This window comes from Monopterus albus, unplaced genomic scaffold (assembly GCF_001952655.1).
Source record: "Monopterus albus unplaced genomic scaffold, M_albus_1.0 scaffold318.1, whole genome shotgun sequence".
Classification (NCBI taxonomy): Eukaryota; Metazoa; Chordata; class Actinopteri; order Synbranchiformes; family Synbranchidae; genus Monopterus; species Monopterus albus.
The window spans coordinates 68862-83650 of NW_018128198.1; the positions used below are offsets into that span (position 1 = coordinate 68862).

Genomic DNA, 14789 nt, shown 5'->3' on the forward strand with positions numbered 1-14789 from the left:
TCCAGACACTTCCTCCAGCTCCTCCGGGGGAAGGCCGAGGCGTTCCCAGGCCAGCCGAGAGACATAGTCCTTCCAGCGTGTCCTGTAGAGTAAAAGCATTACATTTTATTTACAGATCTGTACAAAAATAGTGTCCCTCTTCCTGAAGTGTCCACAGACCCTCCTGTTGGTCTACAAATAAAAAATACCGGTAGCATGGACGTGTGCACTTGTGTGAGTGAGTTTCAGGGTGCCTGGTCAGCAGGGTTCAACACTCGGCCCATAAACAAGATGGATCCTGGAATGGAGAACACAACAAATAGGACATAAACATTACAAACATTTGCTTTAATGAAGCATACCAGTTCTTTTTCAGAGGCTCCAAGTGTAAATTATGATTAATATTGTAGATGACCATTTATTTAAAGAATGCTGCTGTATGTTTTGAGAATCGGAGTACCTGAGTCATGTGATCACACTGAACATCAAGTCTGCACAATTATGTGTCAAAACCAAGAATAAAACTTGGGATAGATAATTTTATGACCCTCCCCTGCCTGGTTCTAAGCTCCAAACCCTTCTGTTTCTACTAAAGACATCAAACTAAAATGAGTAAAGCTCACAAATATGTAGTTTCATTTTTAACAAATGCTCAATGTTTTGAAACTGGACTTTAGTTTTTTAGCAAATGTTACTCAAACAGGAAGTAGTACTGTATTTGCTGGGGACTATTTTCAGTTGTGGATGGATACACATTTGAATCTACACCAGCAGGGTTGAATTTCCCAGTGCAGCAGCGTAACTCCCTGGTGTTTTGAATGGTTTTTGGACTATGGGGTGTTGTAGTGCAGAGTTTGGATACTTATTTTATTTTAATTTTTGACTTATTTAAATACTCATTGTGCAGTCTGCACTATATTACCTCTTAAATACAGTGACTTACAAAGGTCAGTGCAGACCTGTGATGGATGTTTCAAGTGTCTGCAGATTTACATATTAAACCTGAGGCTGTTGTTATTTAAAGTCTCAACTATTACAGTGTGGTTTGCAGAATGCGGCTTTAAATAGGCACCAACCAGAATGAAGCTCGAAAATTTGTGGGGAGAGTAAAAAGGTTTGCAATTGATAAAGAGTTTCTAAGTCTGTGTTTCATATCCTCTGTAGCACCGTGACATCTGTGCACCAACCTTCATTTATGTAGAGACAGATTCCACCTCCTCTCGTACCTGTGTTAATCTGTCGTAGGAGAAATAAGAACGGCCGGTCCGCCTTGAAAACAGGAGCACGGGATCGTTTGAGTAGCACCATAGCTGCAAGGGTGAGAAATTCCTTCTTTTTAGCAACTTCATAACTTCAAATTCTGAGCGGTTCCATTATTTTACAAGATCATTTTTCACCTGTAGCAGCAGCTGCCTTTGTCCCGTCTTCTGTGACCTCTATTCTCACTTCATGGAAGGCATCGGACACATAAAGACCCTCCTCCACTGCAGGGAGAATGAAACTGTCAGCTGCCAGTGAAGCTACAGCGATTGTTGTTTGATCTGCAACCTCGAAAATCTGAATTTCATTTAAAAAGATTTTATAAAGATATGATATGACCTGATATTGCAGAGAAATCAGCTGCCGTTGGGTTGAATGCATCACTGATGCCCACAGCGGGGAGCACTGATCTCAGGTTAAACTTGTTCTGCATCCTGAACCTGTGAACACCAGACAGAAAATTGTACATCATCTCCATTCATGGGGGAAAAACATGAAAATGATGTTCAGAATCTGAGTCTAAAAATCATCTGTAATCCATGTGCATGATCACCTGGGTAGGAAAATGTCCATCCGGGTTCTGCGTAGGCCGGTGTCCCAGGATGCCAGCTGGCGAGCTGTGAGCTGAGACTCAAGGGAGGACAGCAGTATCTTCCTCTCACTGGGCAAGACCACCTGCAGGCTCAGAGAGTGTCCCAGGTATGGCAGCTCCAAAACAGTGTAATGTTGGTCCAATGCTGTCCTGAACTGACCTGGAAACAAGGTCAGGTGTGCAATTTATGGTCTATTTCATTGAATCAGTCCCTAATTTTTGGCTAATTGATTAATTATTTAGTCTTTAAAAAGCAAAAATATGGTTACCAGTGACCCGATTACTGTCTTGTAGTTGCTTATTTTACGTGATCAATAGCCAAAATCCAAACATGTTAAATTTATAGTAGCATGAAAGTGTGAACAACATGCTGTTGGTCTTTGCTGGTTCATCAATCCACTACTTTGGTCCAGACTGAAAAATATATATTTCCACAACTACTGGATGGATTGCATTAAAAGTTTGAATTCATGCATATTCATAATAAATCCAAAAAACTTCTGATCTAACACAGTCATTATGTAAAATGTGTCCAGTATTTTGATTTATGACCAAGTATATATGTCTTGTTATTAAACAAACAATGTCCTATACTGATTATCCAGTGTTGCAGGAGCCAGTCCCAGCTGACACTGGGCGAGAGGCAGGGTACACCCTGGACATGTCGCCAGTCTGTCACAGAAACAGACAACCACTCACTCTCATGGACAATCAACCCAACGTGCATGTCTGTGGTGAGGAATTCAGACTATGAGGCACAGGGAGAACATGCAACCTCTACACAGAAAGGCCCCAGTTGGAACTAAACCTGGAGCCTTCTTGCTGTGAAGACCTAGTGCTAACCACGCAACACCATGCTGCCCCAAACATATTTTCAGCTGTTAAATTTAAAGTTTTGTTTTAGGTTTTAGGGACTGAGGGGAATTTCAGCATATTCTGATTTTCTGTGACGTTGTGGAGCTTATTACTAATACATTATTGACACAAAAAGAAGATGAGTTCAAAGATTATGTCTCTTACCAAAGCTGACCTCCATGGCCTGATACATCATGGGTACCTTGATGGTGCTCCCATCAGAGAGGAAGAAGGGTAGGTTCTGGGTGTTGGTAAAGAGAAACTGTTTCTGCCAGATGGCCCTAAAGGCCACTCTGTTCACGAGGGCCATCTGTAGCCGGTGGCCCCACCACCGAGCCTCTGCCTGGGCTTCTGCCTGGGCCTCGCCCGAGCCCGACAGCTCCCCGCTGCTGCTTTCTGCCCGAAGGGGCCACCACTCATCTGGGAGTTAACGAGGGAAGGCCAAAGTTTAATGTAGGGGGTATGTGGTCTGCAGCTCATCTCTTAGAAGTCAGCAGCCTCCACACTACACTGTCGCCCCCCCCCCAAAACTACTGTCAGGTGACTAAAGTATCCCTAGAAACAAGTGTATCTGGTAGCATTAGGTTGTAGTTTTGTGAACATACTGTACATTCAAAACACAACTCTACCCTGATCTTATGTATTGGGTCACAGGACGACTAATCTGTAATTTTAACAAGGGGTTGCATCTTGCTTCAAGGTAAAAAGGTTAGAAATCACTGCTCTAGTTTTAAATTAAAGAGGCATTGATTCAGTTTTCTGGCCACAACATACAACATTATCGTCACACTCCATCTAACACTGGTTTGGTCTCGACCTAAACAAACTCTTTAGCTGCTAGGTCTGCTTTCCTTGCTGGCAAGTCTCTAACTTTGTCTGTCTGCTGTACAGTGGGTGTATGGTTTGTGGAAAACATCATGAAGCTGCAGGAAACAAGGCTGATACATTCAGTAAATGTGCAGTGAAAGCAAAAGAACTGGAAGAAAGACGCTAAAAGTGCAGGAGGTCTGCAGAGTTGGTGATCATTTTCTTTGGGTTTGCTACTAAAGGCAACCCCTTTACATTCATTTTCAATGTATAATAATGATTAGTGGAGCTATTCATTTTGTAAAGCAGCCTTGCTCACCATGATTGTGCCCCAGTCTCTCCAGCTGGCTGCGGGAGTGGCTGGGCTGGCTGAAGTTGGCTCGGACCACGCCGGTGCTGGCCCAGGCTGCTGCACGTTGGGTGAACTCAGTCAGGAGGTGGACACCACACTGGATGAATAATGTGCAAGTCTGCTGCAGCCACATGCCCTGGCTGCTGTTGCTCATGTCACCCTGTGAGTGCAAAAGGAAGTCCTGTACCGGAACATCTGTGAGATTAGAAGACAGAGGGTAAGTGTGATGCGGTTGTGCTGTGGGAATTTTATACAAAAAGGAAGATTCACTTTGAACCTTGTTAGAGAAAGCTGTATGCACAAGAATGCTTTTCCCTCCATGGGTCTGTAGAAAAATGTTAAATACTGTAAAACCATTTAATCAACCATTTGCTTTACCATCTGATCACCAGCATTGTCATTGAAATATATTTCACACCATGTTCACATCATGCATCATTTCAGCATATTCAGCTCAGCAGCCTCTAGCTTCAGCAGCATGAAAGCACATCCCTGCAGGACTGCACACAAACAAATACTCATTTGAGCTTTGCTTTACACACTCCCTCAGACTGGAGGGGGTGCCACAGGGACCTTCTCATCAAATGAACTCTGAGCATTTGTAGATGAAATGATCCAGATTGTGCGGCACGGTGGTTAGCGGTGTTGCCTCACAGCAAGCAGGTTCTGGGTTTGAGCCCCGACCGACCTGGGGCCTTTCTGTGCAGAGTTTGCATGTTTTCCCAGTGCTTGCCCGGGTTCTCTCCGGGTGCTCCAGCTTCCTCCCACAGTCCAAAGACATGCAGCATAGGTTGATTGGCATCTCTCAATTGCCCGTAGGAGTGATTGTGTGTGTGAGTGGTTGTTTGTCTGTGTGTTAGCCTTGCGACAAGGTGTATCCCGCCTTTCGCCCGCAGCTGGCTGGGATTGGCTCCGTGACCCCGTGGGATTAAGTGGTTTAGAAAATGGATGGATGATCCAGATTCAAGTCAAACACAGATTCTCTCATGACTGAAGCATTAGCAAGAGGGCGCAGCAGTTAATATGAGCAGGTGGAAGCAGTAGATTGTTCGAGCTTTCTTTTTTGTTGTGGTTATTTGTTTGGTTTTGAGTAGGGGGTAGATGCATTTTGTTTTGGTAGCAGTACATTCTTTTTTCTAATCTATAAACATTGTATTGCTATATATTTATTACATCACTCTATATATCTGTGTTCTCTGCCTTGAATTGTAATCTCTCTCGGCCTAATATACAGACTGTGACAAATGAAAGGAAAAGCCTTAATAAATGAGTGTTCTCTTCCAGGATGACAGTGTCTCCTCTCACTGAATGGCTTCTTGAGTAGGAAAATGTTGTGAATCATATGCTGTGGCCTTCAAAGTCACCAGATCTCAACTCAGTTCAACACCTATGGGAGATGTTGGAGCAATGTGTTACGCAGCGTCTTCACCATCAAAACACCATATGGGGGAATATCTTATGGAAGAACAGTGTTCATCCCTCCAGTGGAGTTGGGAGACCTGGGGAGTCAATGCCAAAGTGCACTGAGACTCTTTATGTTGGGTTTTTCTTTCATTTATCACCCTGTTCTGTTTTTATTGTTACTGTTTTCTTGGGGCAGAAAATCCCTGTGCCATTTATTTTATAATAAACCTAAGAAAAACTGGAGTATTTCCTCACTACACTGTGATTTCTACCAAAAAAGTGGCATCTTTCCTTTGTAGCAGTGCTGAACTTAACAACGGACTGACCCCCAGCTTGTTTTACTAACTTGGAAATACATGACTTAAGAGCTGAAAGCATAGCTGGATAAGTTTATTAGTCAGTTGTCAGAAAGTGAAACACCAGCTGTTTTGATAATCAACTAATCGTTTAATAAGCATCTCAAATGTGAAGATTTTCACTGTTTTATATCATTATAAAGTGAATATGTTTAAGTTTTGTACTGTTGATTTGATAAAACAAGCAATTTAAAGATGTCAACACTGAGTTTAAAATTAATGTCAAACAGTCTTTTAGAGCTCAATTCATTTTTAGTTCACAACCTAGGTATCCAGCTAAAGTCCAGTATCACCAATATCCATTCCTGACTGGTATATGAGATAACTTCATGGAGGCAAAGGAAAAAGCAACGTGCAGCTCCTTGTTTGCAAGTGAACACATTGACCTCTCGACCCCGAGGCCAGGGTCCAGGAGTCGTTAATGAGATTAGAGTTGGTATGGAGGCAGGTATTAAGGCTCGGGACACCACTGTGATATACAGGGCCAACAGGAGCACCTGGTACTAACATCACTGAGAGCCACCAACAACTTCTCCAACTTCACTCTCCCCGGATGAGGAGTGGCTTACGCTTCCCCATTTCATCCCTTATATACAGCGTACAACCCTGGGTTAATGTCACTGAAATGTTAAGTAAATGTCTCTCCTGCCAAGTCATCTGTTCATCTAGTATTTTGGCATATGAAATTCAAATGTCATGTACAAATGGCATCTCCCCTACATGTTTTGCATTCAGCACACTGCCACCTCCATGTTTCACACTCAGCACTATGCAGTCACTCTGGTAGTCCTGGTCAAGGCCGTGCCAAACATGCTGGACCCCATCTGATGCAACAAATCATTTTGGTTTCATTTGACCAAAGAATGTGCTGCCAGTATTTCTCAGGTTTCTCTTCATGATCTGTGGCAAAGTTTAATCTTGCAGTTTTGTGAGCAATGGATGGCATGTTGTTCTTGTTGCAGTGCAATAGTTATACAATGACTGCAAGATGTGCAATGTACAATTATTGAATCATTTTAGTAATGTTGCATGTGGGTGTTCTGTATCTAGAAAATGATATGAATCCTACCGTTCACATTGTACCCAAGCGTTCCCTCCAGCTGAGCCAGTGTGCTGCCCCCGGCTCCGAGCTGCAGCAGCCCCAGAGATAAGGAGATGCTCACTGGAGACACAATCAGGTTGGAGTTATTCTCCGTTTTGGTGAGCGTCTGGTAGAGGCTGATGGCGAACCTGGTGTGTGGCTCTCTTATGCTGTCCTGAAGGCTGCCATTTGAGTGGCTTCTCTCCACCAACCAGAAGCAAATGAAGAGTAAAGCGACTGTCAGGCGGCACATGGCCTCAGAGCTGCAGGAAGGGAGCTGTCCACAGGGCAGTCTGGGAAAAAAAAACTTGGGGGAAACACAAGAAAGAAAATAAATAATATACTAAGGTCAGTGAGGTCAACCGAGAGTGATCATATAGTGCTGTTGCTACATAATCCATAGAAATTCATGTGTAAACAGCTTTCTCTCATGTAATGCACGACACTGAAACACCTCACTGGACCAATTAGTCTATAGATGCTTTTACATACATCTTCCATTTCAACCAAATCAATAGAGAAGCTCATTTATCAGTCCCTGAACATAACACTTGTGTTTGTCCTCAGCGATAAACCAAAGTGCTTGCAACAATATTAACATATAGGCATTATAAATATATCCTAGGTACTAATGTCACCACATGTCCCGACAGGAATATAAGAACATTGTGATGATACCATAAGAACCTGCTGGTGAATCCTACTAAACGGTGTAGGCTATCTTTATAACATATGATGTGTTGAACTAAACAGGCTGTTCACTGTTGTACTGATTTCCGTTGATTTGTCTGTTAAGCAGCTGCGGTCCTACCTGCGGACAGGTGATACTGTCCGTTTAACTCCAATGTACAGTCAGGCGGGCACCAACCATTCAGCCTCTGCAGGGGAGATGAGTGTGGACTGTCCCCAGCTGTCCCCAGCTGTCCCCGGGCTTCTGTCTCTGGTTCGATGCTCACGTTGTCTCACACGGACACTGCCTAACGGCGCTGTTTAAAGGGGGCCGCTCCGTGTTTGCGGTCTCCGTCGGCGATGTCTGTACCATTCGTCCGGGACTCCTGCCTCCCCAGGGCAGTAAGGAGTCAGGCGAAGGAAGGCATGTCACCGAGCAGCAAATTCCAAAGTGGGTAGAGGGAAGGGGGCAAAAGAAACTCGGTTTGACGACACAGCACGACACGTTCAGGGTGAATGAATCACAGAAAAATAACGATTTAATGAACAAAAGACGTTAGAAGACGCACAGCTTCTAGCTTAGCTTAGCATAAAGACTGGAAACAGAGGGAAACTGCTAGCCCAGCTCTAGCTACAGAGGGAAACTGCTAGACTGGAAACAGAGGGAAACTGCTAGCCCAGCTCTAGCTTAGCTTAGCATAAAGACTGGAAACAGAGGGAAACTGCTAGCCCAGCTCTGTTCTATAGTCCACAGGACAATCAGCTCTCTGCTCAACACATTTATTCTTCGAGAGGCCTACACATAAAACCACTGGGTCATGTTTGTACACATTACGCCAGCATAACCTATTAATTAGTGAACTTAAATTACCACAATGCAGAGGGGTATTCTGAGGGGCTATCTATCTGTCTGTATATGCACCATGCACGGGGAAAAAAGAAAGAATAAGACTAGATTATAAGTCAATTAAAAAACACCTTATACTTCAGCACAACCAGAGCAAAAAAATACTCTGTTAGGCCTATAATGCAAGTGGTAAACTCCAATAAAGAGCTTCTGTTTCCATCTAAAGGTAAAAAAAAACTAATCTGATGGCTAAAATCTGTTTAAAGCAATTACACAGATAAAGCTTGATTTAGTCTGATGCAAGATCAAATTATTTCCAGTTACTTTAGATAAGAATCAACATGATGTAAGACAAACTGTTACATTTATTAACCCCTCAACACATGCCTACTGACCTTTAACACACACCTATTACAGCACAATATGCAGTCAGCCGAATGTACGAGGGCAAAAGCATGAATTGTCCATAGTAAATGATAGTATACCCTCTAGTTCACCAAAAATTAATCTACTGTGAAGTCTTCTTCCCTCAAATGTCCCATTTATTTTGGGGCAGTCAACAAACTGCAGGCATTTTTCTCATGAAGTAAAGAAGATGGTTGGTAGCCATCAGGTATTTGGCTGCTTTGTCTAACAGAGGATCCCAGCCATTACTGGAGTTGACTAATTACTGTAGCCATGGCTTGGGGGCATTAAATGTGATTATCGCATTCTTTAAAACCCAATGCCCCAACTCCAGACGCAGGAATTTGGTAGGACTTTAATGCTCACAGTAACTGTCCAGAGACAACTATTTGAAAAGACGCCACCACAAACAGCAGCTTTCGTCTCTGGTGGTTGTGAGGCTTTTGGAGGACCATTAGGTTATAGAAGTTCATATTTGTAGAAAAAATGATTTGTGCTCTTTGTTTCTGATGCTTGGACCAACTGCAAAGCCAGCTCCCACTGCTTTGAGGGGTCACTCTGTGGTGTGGAGCAGTGCTCAAGAGTCCTCAGCCTGACAGGAGCTGCATATTAAAAACAGTAATTCTTTACTAATCCTTGTGTACATGGCACTATTTCATTACAAACTGGTCAGCTGGCACTTGGTTGCAGCCAGGCCAAGCTGAAGTAGTGGCCTGGCATGTCAGCCAGTGTGTACTAGGCTACAGCCAATGCTGCCCTACTACAGGACAGAGCTGGCCTTTTGGGGTCCCAGACAAGTCTCAAGTCTTTATAAGCAAGATGGAGATCTTTCAGACATAGCATTTGGACATTTTCCAATCAGAACTGTGCTTTTATAGCTGAAACAATTTAATGAAAAACTCCCAGTAAGAAGCTATGTCTACCACTGTCACTCTAGTGCTGTGGCTCTAGAGGAGGCAATGCCAGTCTGTCAGGCACCAGATCTGCCCCTTTGATGCAGGCTGAAATAGTTGGACAACTATTGGATGATTGCCATGACATTTTGTGCTGACATTCGTGGTCCCTAGAGGCTGAATCTTGGTGACATGAGTCAGTCTCTGACTATAGGTCGAAGTTTTTATTGACTTCTAAAATAGCTTAACATTAACTAGAAGGACTGGTACAAAACTTCTGGTTTCCAACAATGTAGCCTAATGGGTTTGGTGGCTTCTCACCAGGCGCCACCATGAGGAGCAATTTGTCTCAGTCACTTTCGGTTGTATCAGTATTTTTGTCATTTTGCATATTGTTGTGTTTGGGGTGGTTTTCTGTCTGTTTTAGAGGTTTGTATGTTTTTGTAAATGTATCGCTTTTTTCTCATTTTGTGGCTTTTATGTAGTTATTTGATTGATTTTCCAATGAATAAATTAACAGTTCACAGTTCTATGATCTAGGGGCCCCCTTCACACCTTGGGCCCCTTGACATGTGCCCGATAGGCCTGTTCGGTGATCCATGCATGACCACTGTTTATCAGTTTGCATTACTTTTAAAGATCTACCCTAGCTTCAGTCACAAAGTGTAAAATTGAGGATATAAATGCAATTTAGACAGTAAAACTGTTTAAAGGAGCTCAGATCTCAGCTTGCAGACTGATTTCTTTTTCAGACTTCCTCGTGTGGAGCATCTCTCCCTGTTCATTGGTCAATGATGACATCACCTCTGCAGAGCTGCAAGGACACTTTGCTATGACAACTAGTGTGGGCATTATTACTGGATGTCCCTGTCTCTGAATGTATGGAGGCCACACAGGCAGACTCACAGCTGTTTAAATGCTCAAACTGTGGAGAGAGGATGAGCTGCAACAGAAGGTCCTTAAAGACCTCTCCAGACACAGAGCAGCCTCAGCGAAAACAGCTGGGTCACATCTGTCCTGAAACACTGTCGACATTTATTCATTTAGAGATTAGTTTAGAACCAGGATAGAGCTCTTTAATAATAATGATAAAATCACCGGATGTCCAAGTCATATCCAAATTTAATCAATGACCTCAACTTTCAACACAAGAGGGCAGCATTGTATTGTTAGCATTAGTGAACTGATTGCACCCACCACCACATTGTTGAACATCTGCAGATTTTCAAACTGGGCCAATCTTTAGCTCAGTTTCATGCTATTTTTTGCCTGTCAGGCCTTCTTCTTCCATATTTCAGCTCTGTAGCTCTACAAAATAAATTTTTAACCAATCTTTTGTTTTTGAACACACTGAATGGTTCAGTCTCAGGTAGCTGCTTTCCATGAACAAGCGCTGATAAACCCACTGTCCACTACCTGCCCAGCACCCCATGGCACACAGACAAGACTGAAAGTAACTGGTAAAGAAAGTTGACCATCCAGTAGCTAAAAAGATTTTTCTCAGGAGATGGTGGTGACTAAACTAGAGGTAACAAGAAAGTGAATATTGTACTTACATTCTTCAGGTAGATACAAACACTTGCAGTAAAACTACTTGATGCTAACACATCAGGGTTGTGTTTATGTCAGCTTGTTGTGACGTTCTATCCCCAAATAGCTATAAAAAAAAAACACAATTACAGCTATAACCATTTTTGCAAAGTGTTTAATTTTTGAATGAAGTTAGTATTTGGGCAGTTGCACTCCAGGCCAGTAGGGGGCAACACTATGGTTTTGTTGGTGGTCCTTTGCGTTCCCCACCTGTGTACTTATTTGGTGCAACAGTTCTTAAGTAATCAATGAACTGCAACACTGTGCTGCAAGTCCACCTTGAAGTTCACAGTACAGGTCACCTGCTTCAGGTTAGTGTTACCCCGGTTTCATAACTTAGCTGCTTAACCTTTGGAGTGTTTGTGGCCAATTAGGCACCAGTGTGAATTATCAGCTGGCTACCATGGTTTCTTTTTTCTTATATACTTTGTCCATTATTTCTTAACTTGTTCAGCCAGTTTTTTATCTTTTACTATCAAAGCTTATCAATCTTGCATGAAATAAGTCTGTTTGGTGTCACTCTTACTTCATCAGCGGCTGTGGCCTTACAGGCTTTAACCTGCTTTCACCAGCATCTCAAGACGTACCACAGACTTTACACTGTGTGGATATAATTCTATATTGTTCACATTTGTGCTCAGACCTAAACAGTTGTTTTGATTAAATGCCTGAAAGTAAATAAAATAGAGAATCAAGGTTGGTAAGCCCCTTAAAGAAACTGTGTGTAGCATACTTTGAATTGAAATGATTTTATTTTATTTAACAGTGTTAAGTGATTGGGCCTTTAAATGTGTATTATTGATTTACATGACCTGACATTTACAAAGCTCAAATCTACAGGCAAAAAAGCAGCATTCACAAATATATGAGAACATTAAATACATTGGAGCTGTTTATACTGTCACTGGCCTGTAGTTGTACTATCAAACACCAGGGAGCAGAGTAGAGCTGTTGTGACTAACTCAGCCCTGAAGTGTCTTCCTGGTGAGATTTAGCCCTCTCACTTTACAACAATCCATCAGATGTAGAATTCTTGCTCTTCTTCTAGCTTGTCTGCCTCTTCAGCTGGGGCACTGATAACGCTGCAGGTGTCCGACTGGTTTATGGATACGTTGCTCAGGGACGGAGCAGCACTTGTGTGCATACTGCTGTGTTGGATATTTGGCCCCAGCCAGGCAGAAGAGGCACTGTTGATGGAGAAGCTGTTTGGAGTGGGGCTCAGTGTGGCTGCCTTGTAGACGTTCTGTGGGATGCCAGCAGTGGGGAAGGTTCCGATGTCTTCCGGCGGCGCAGATAACGGCCGAGAAGTCTGTGGCAGGCTGGATCTGATGTATGCAGACACCACTGTGAGGTCCACACTGCTCCCTGGATTTACTTTGTTCCCTGTGTCCACATCTGTCTCCTCTGCCCCGATCAGAGCATCCACATTGAGTCGGAAGGGTGGGACGAGGGAGATGCTCCTGTTAAGGGAATGAGACCTGAGGTGGGGGCTGGGAGGAGGTACAGGAGAGGAGCAGGTGGAGTGGGAGCTGGCCGAACCCATGTTGGGTAGAGAGAAGAGGGAGCCAGACTGGGGGCCCCTCCAAGGGGCCCTCCAGCTGTCTGAATGGTGCCGGTCAGCCCACTGCTCCTGCTCGTCCGCATCCTCACAGGCCAGAGGGAGGGAGCTGTGGGAGGTCTGGTGGACTCTGGGACGAGATGACATCCGGTGATTGTACCGACAGTTGCTGTAAGAGGCAGCACTGCGGGTGAAGGTGGAGGGAGCCGAGGCCAATTCAGTGACAGCGGATGATATATAGCAGGGATCTTGTCTGTGTTTGAAACGTGCACCTTGGACCTGAAGAAAAAGAAAACCAATGAGAACACATTATATATAATGTATATTTGACTTGATTGATATCAGAATATACACACCAGAGGTACACAAAAATTTACTTTTATCTTATGAAAGATACATCAATCTTTATTTTTTAATGGTGGATATTCAAACTACCTTTTAGCAAGAACTGACAGCCTGATAGTCTCGCACAAAGGAGTGTGATATTATGAACCTCTCTTTGCATTAAAACCTCACATGTACTGTATAATAATTAGACAGCCCAACAATATTCAGAGCTTCCAGCATTAGAGTGACTCATTGGTCCTGTCGCCTTGTTGAGCTCTACTTCCTACACATAGGTGTTGTCACTCTGCTGTGTTGGTGAAAGTCACAGCTTATTTCTGTTCCTCAGACGTTTCCTTCTACTGCACAATGGCCCATTTCAATCCCACATCCTCAGTCTCTCCCAAGTTGATACATGTTTCTTGTTTGTTTGTGTTGATGAAATATTGGACTTATTTGTAGAGGGGATTGTTTCAGTGTAAGAGAGCACAGTGACTCTCCCATTTTATATATTCTGGAGATGTGGTGAAATATGAGGTCACAGGGGATGCAAAGGAAGGAGGCGCATATTCAGGACTAACCTCTCTGTCGGGCTCTCAGCACTGAGCCATCCTCACACAACATACAGGCAGCAAAGTGAAAAAGCCCCTGTTCTCAGCCCAGCCTCTTTATGAATTACACCAACAGCTGGAGAAGTCATCAGCATCTAGAGGAGCCCCGTGTGTATCACACCTGCATCTATGGCCCAAACTATCTCAAGGCACAGAGACCGCTGTTCAGAAAATCTGTGCTCTGCAGATCTACATTGTGATTGTCCTCCACAAAGACACAGGTCTGAAATGTAAGACACAACATTTCCCAGTTCTGACATACATGTACAAATGCTGTTTTTAACACGAAAGGAAGCCGCAGCAGTATTTATTTCACTGCTCTCTGTACATAGTGAAAGGCACTGGGTCCCTCCTCCTCTCCATGCTGATAGTTTTTCCATGTTTCTCTTCTAATGTCTGCTCAGCACAAACAGAAGAAATAACTTTCCACACAGCGGTCTCAGGTCAGTTATTTCCAAATGCACAGGGATGGAAGGGAGTTTGCAGATTTCCATATGTTCAGATTCAAAAACAATAAATATAATGGAAGTAAAATTTAAAGTTTTCTGGCAAGAGCTGAACCTTTATTTACCACATCCTACCTATAAAATGCAAATAAATTAGACTTCACATTTATTATCCTGGATGGTGCAGAAAAACGTTTATCAATGAAAAGAAAATATTTCTTAATGGATTGTTTAAGGAATTTATCAAGAAGAAACGTAAACATTTGTTGGTTCAAATGTGAGAGACCCTCTGTTATTTTTATATATGTTCTATAATCACTGTAAACTGAATATCTTTAGGCTTTAGACAGACAAAACAAGTTTTCATAGTTTTTGACAATTGCTGAATAATAAAATGCTTAATCTTAAAAAGTAATTGAGAAATAAATCTATAGTACATTATTATGTTCACTCAAATGCCAGTTTACACCTTGTTTTAAGTTTAACTGGGTGTACCTAATAAACTGGCAGCTGTATATTGTGTTATTTTTCATACAATATCTACTCACATGGGTATGCTTATATACAGTTTATAGTTTGCACAGATTTGTGAAAAATTCACTTATAACCTAAGACGGCACTACGAGACAAAACATCAGGACAAGCTGAAAAACGTGATGCAGAGCAGAAGCTACAGAAGGTAGAGGAGTTGAAGAGGAATCTGACATCACAGCAGACGTTTTCACCAAAGCTAAATCACACAGTGAAGCTGCTGTGAAAG

The 14789-nt window shown here is 42.9% G+C and overlaps 2 protein-coding genes across 3 annotated transcripts in view; both read right to left on the minus strand.

Annotated features, from left to right (window-relative positions):
* Positions 1-43: 43 nt before the first annotated feature.
* Positions 44-7941, minus strand: serpine3 (serpin peptidase inhibitor, clade E (nexin, plasminogen activator inhibitor type 1), member 3). 2 transcript variants are annotated; one of them, XM_020623991.1, is made up of 10 exons: positions 7498-7941; positions 6675-6993; positions 3813-4040; positions 2852-3106; positions 1793-1991; positions 1579-1679; positions 1377-1463; positions 1167-1289; positions 189-277; positions 44-82 (listed from the first exon to the last, which is right to left on the minus strand). In XM_020623991.1, exons 2-9 carry the CDS (start codon positions 6937-6939, stop codon positions 225-227), a joined length of 1311 nt encoding a protein of 436 aa, XP_020479647.1. In that variant the 5' UTR covers positions 6940-6993; positions 7498-7941; the 3' UTR covers positions 44-82; positions 189-224. The 2 variants fall into 2 exon arrangements, with proteins under 2 accessions (XP_020479647.1, XP_020479649.1); XM_020623993.1 differs by having other exon boundaries at positions 1206-1289; positions 7498-7940.
* Positions 7942-11413: 3472 nt separating this feature from the next.
* The window catches only part of fam124a (family with sequence similarity 124 member A), a 21108-nt gene continuing 17732 nt past the window's right edge, over positions 11414-14789 (minus strand). Inside the window, 1 exon segment of the mRNA XM_020623994.1 lies at positions 11414-12927. Coding sequence (XP_020479650.1) covers positions 12109-12927 — 819 coding nt within the window. The 3' untranslated portion in view covers positions 11414-12108.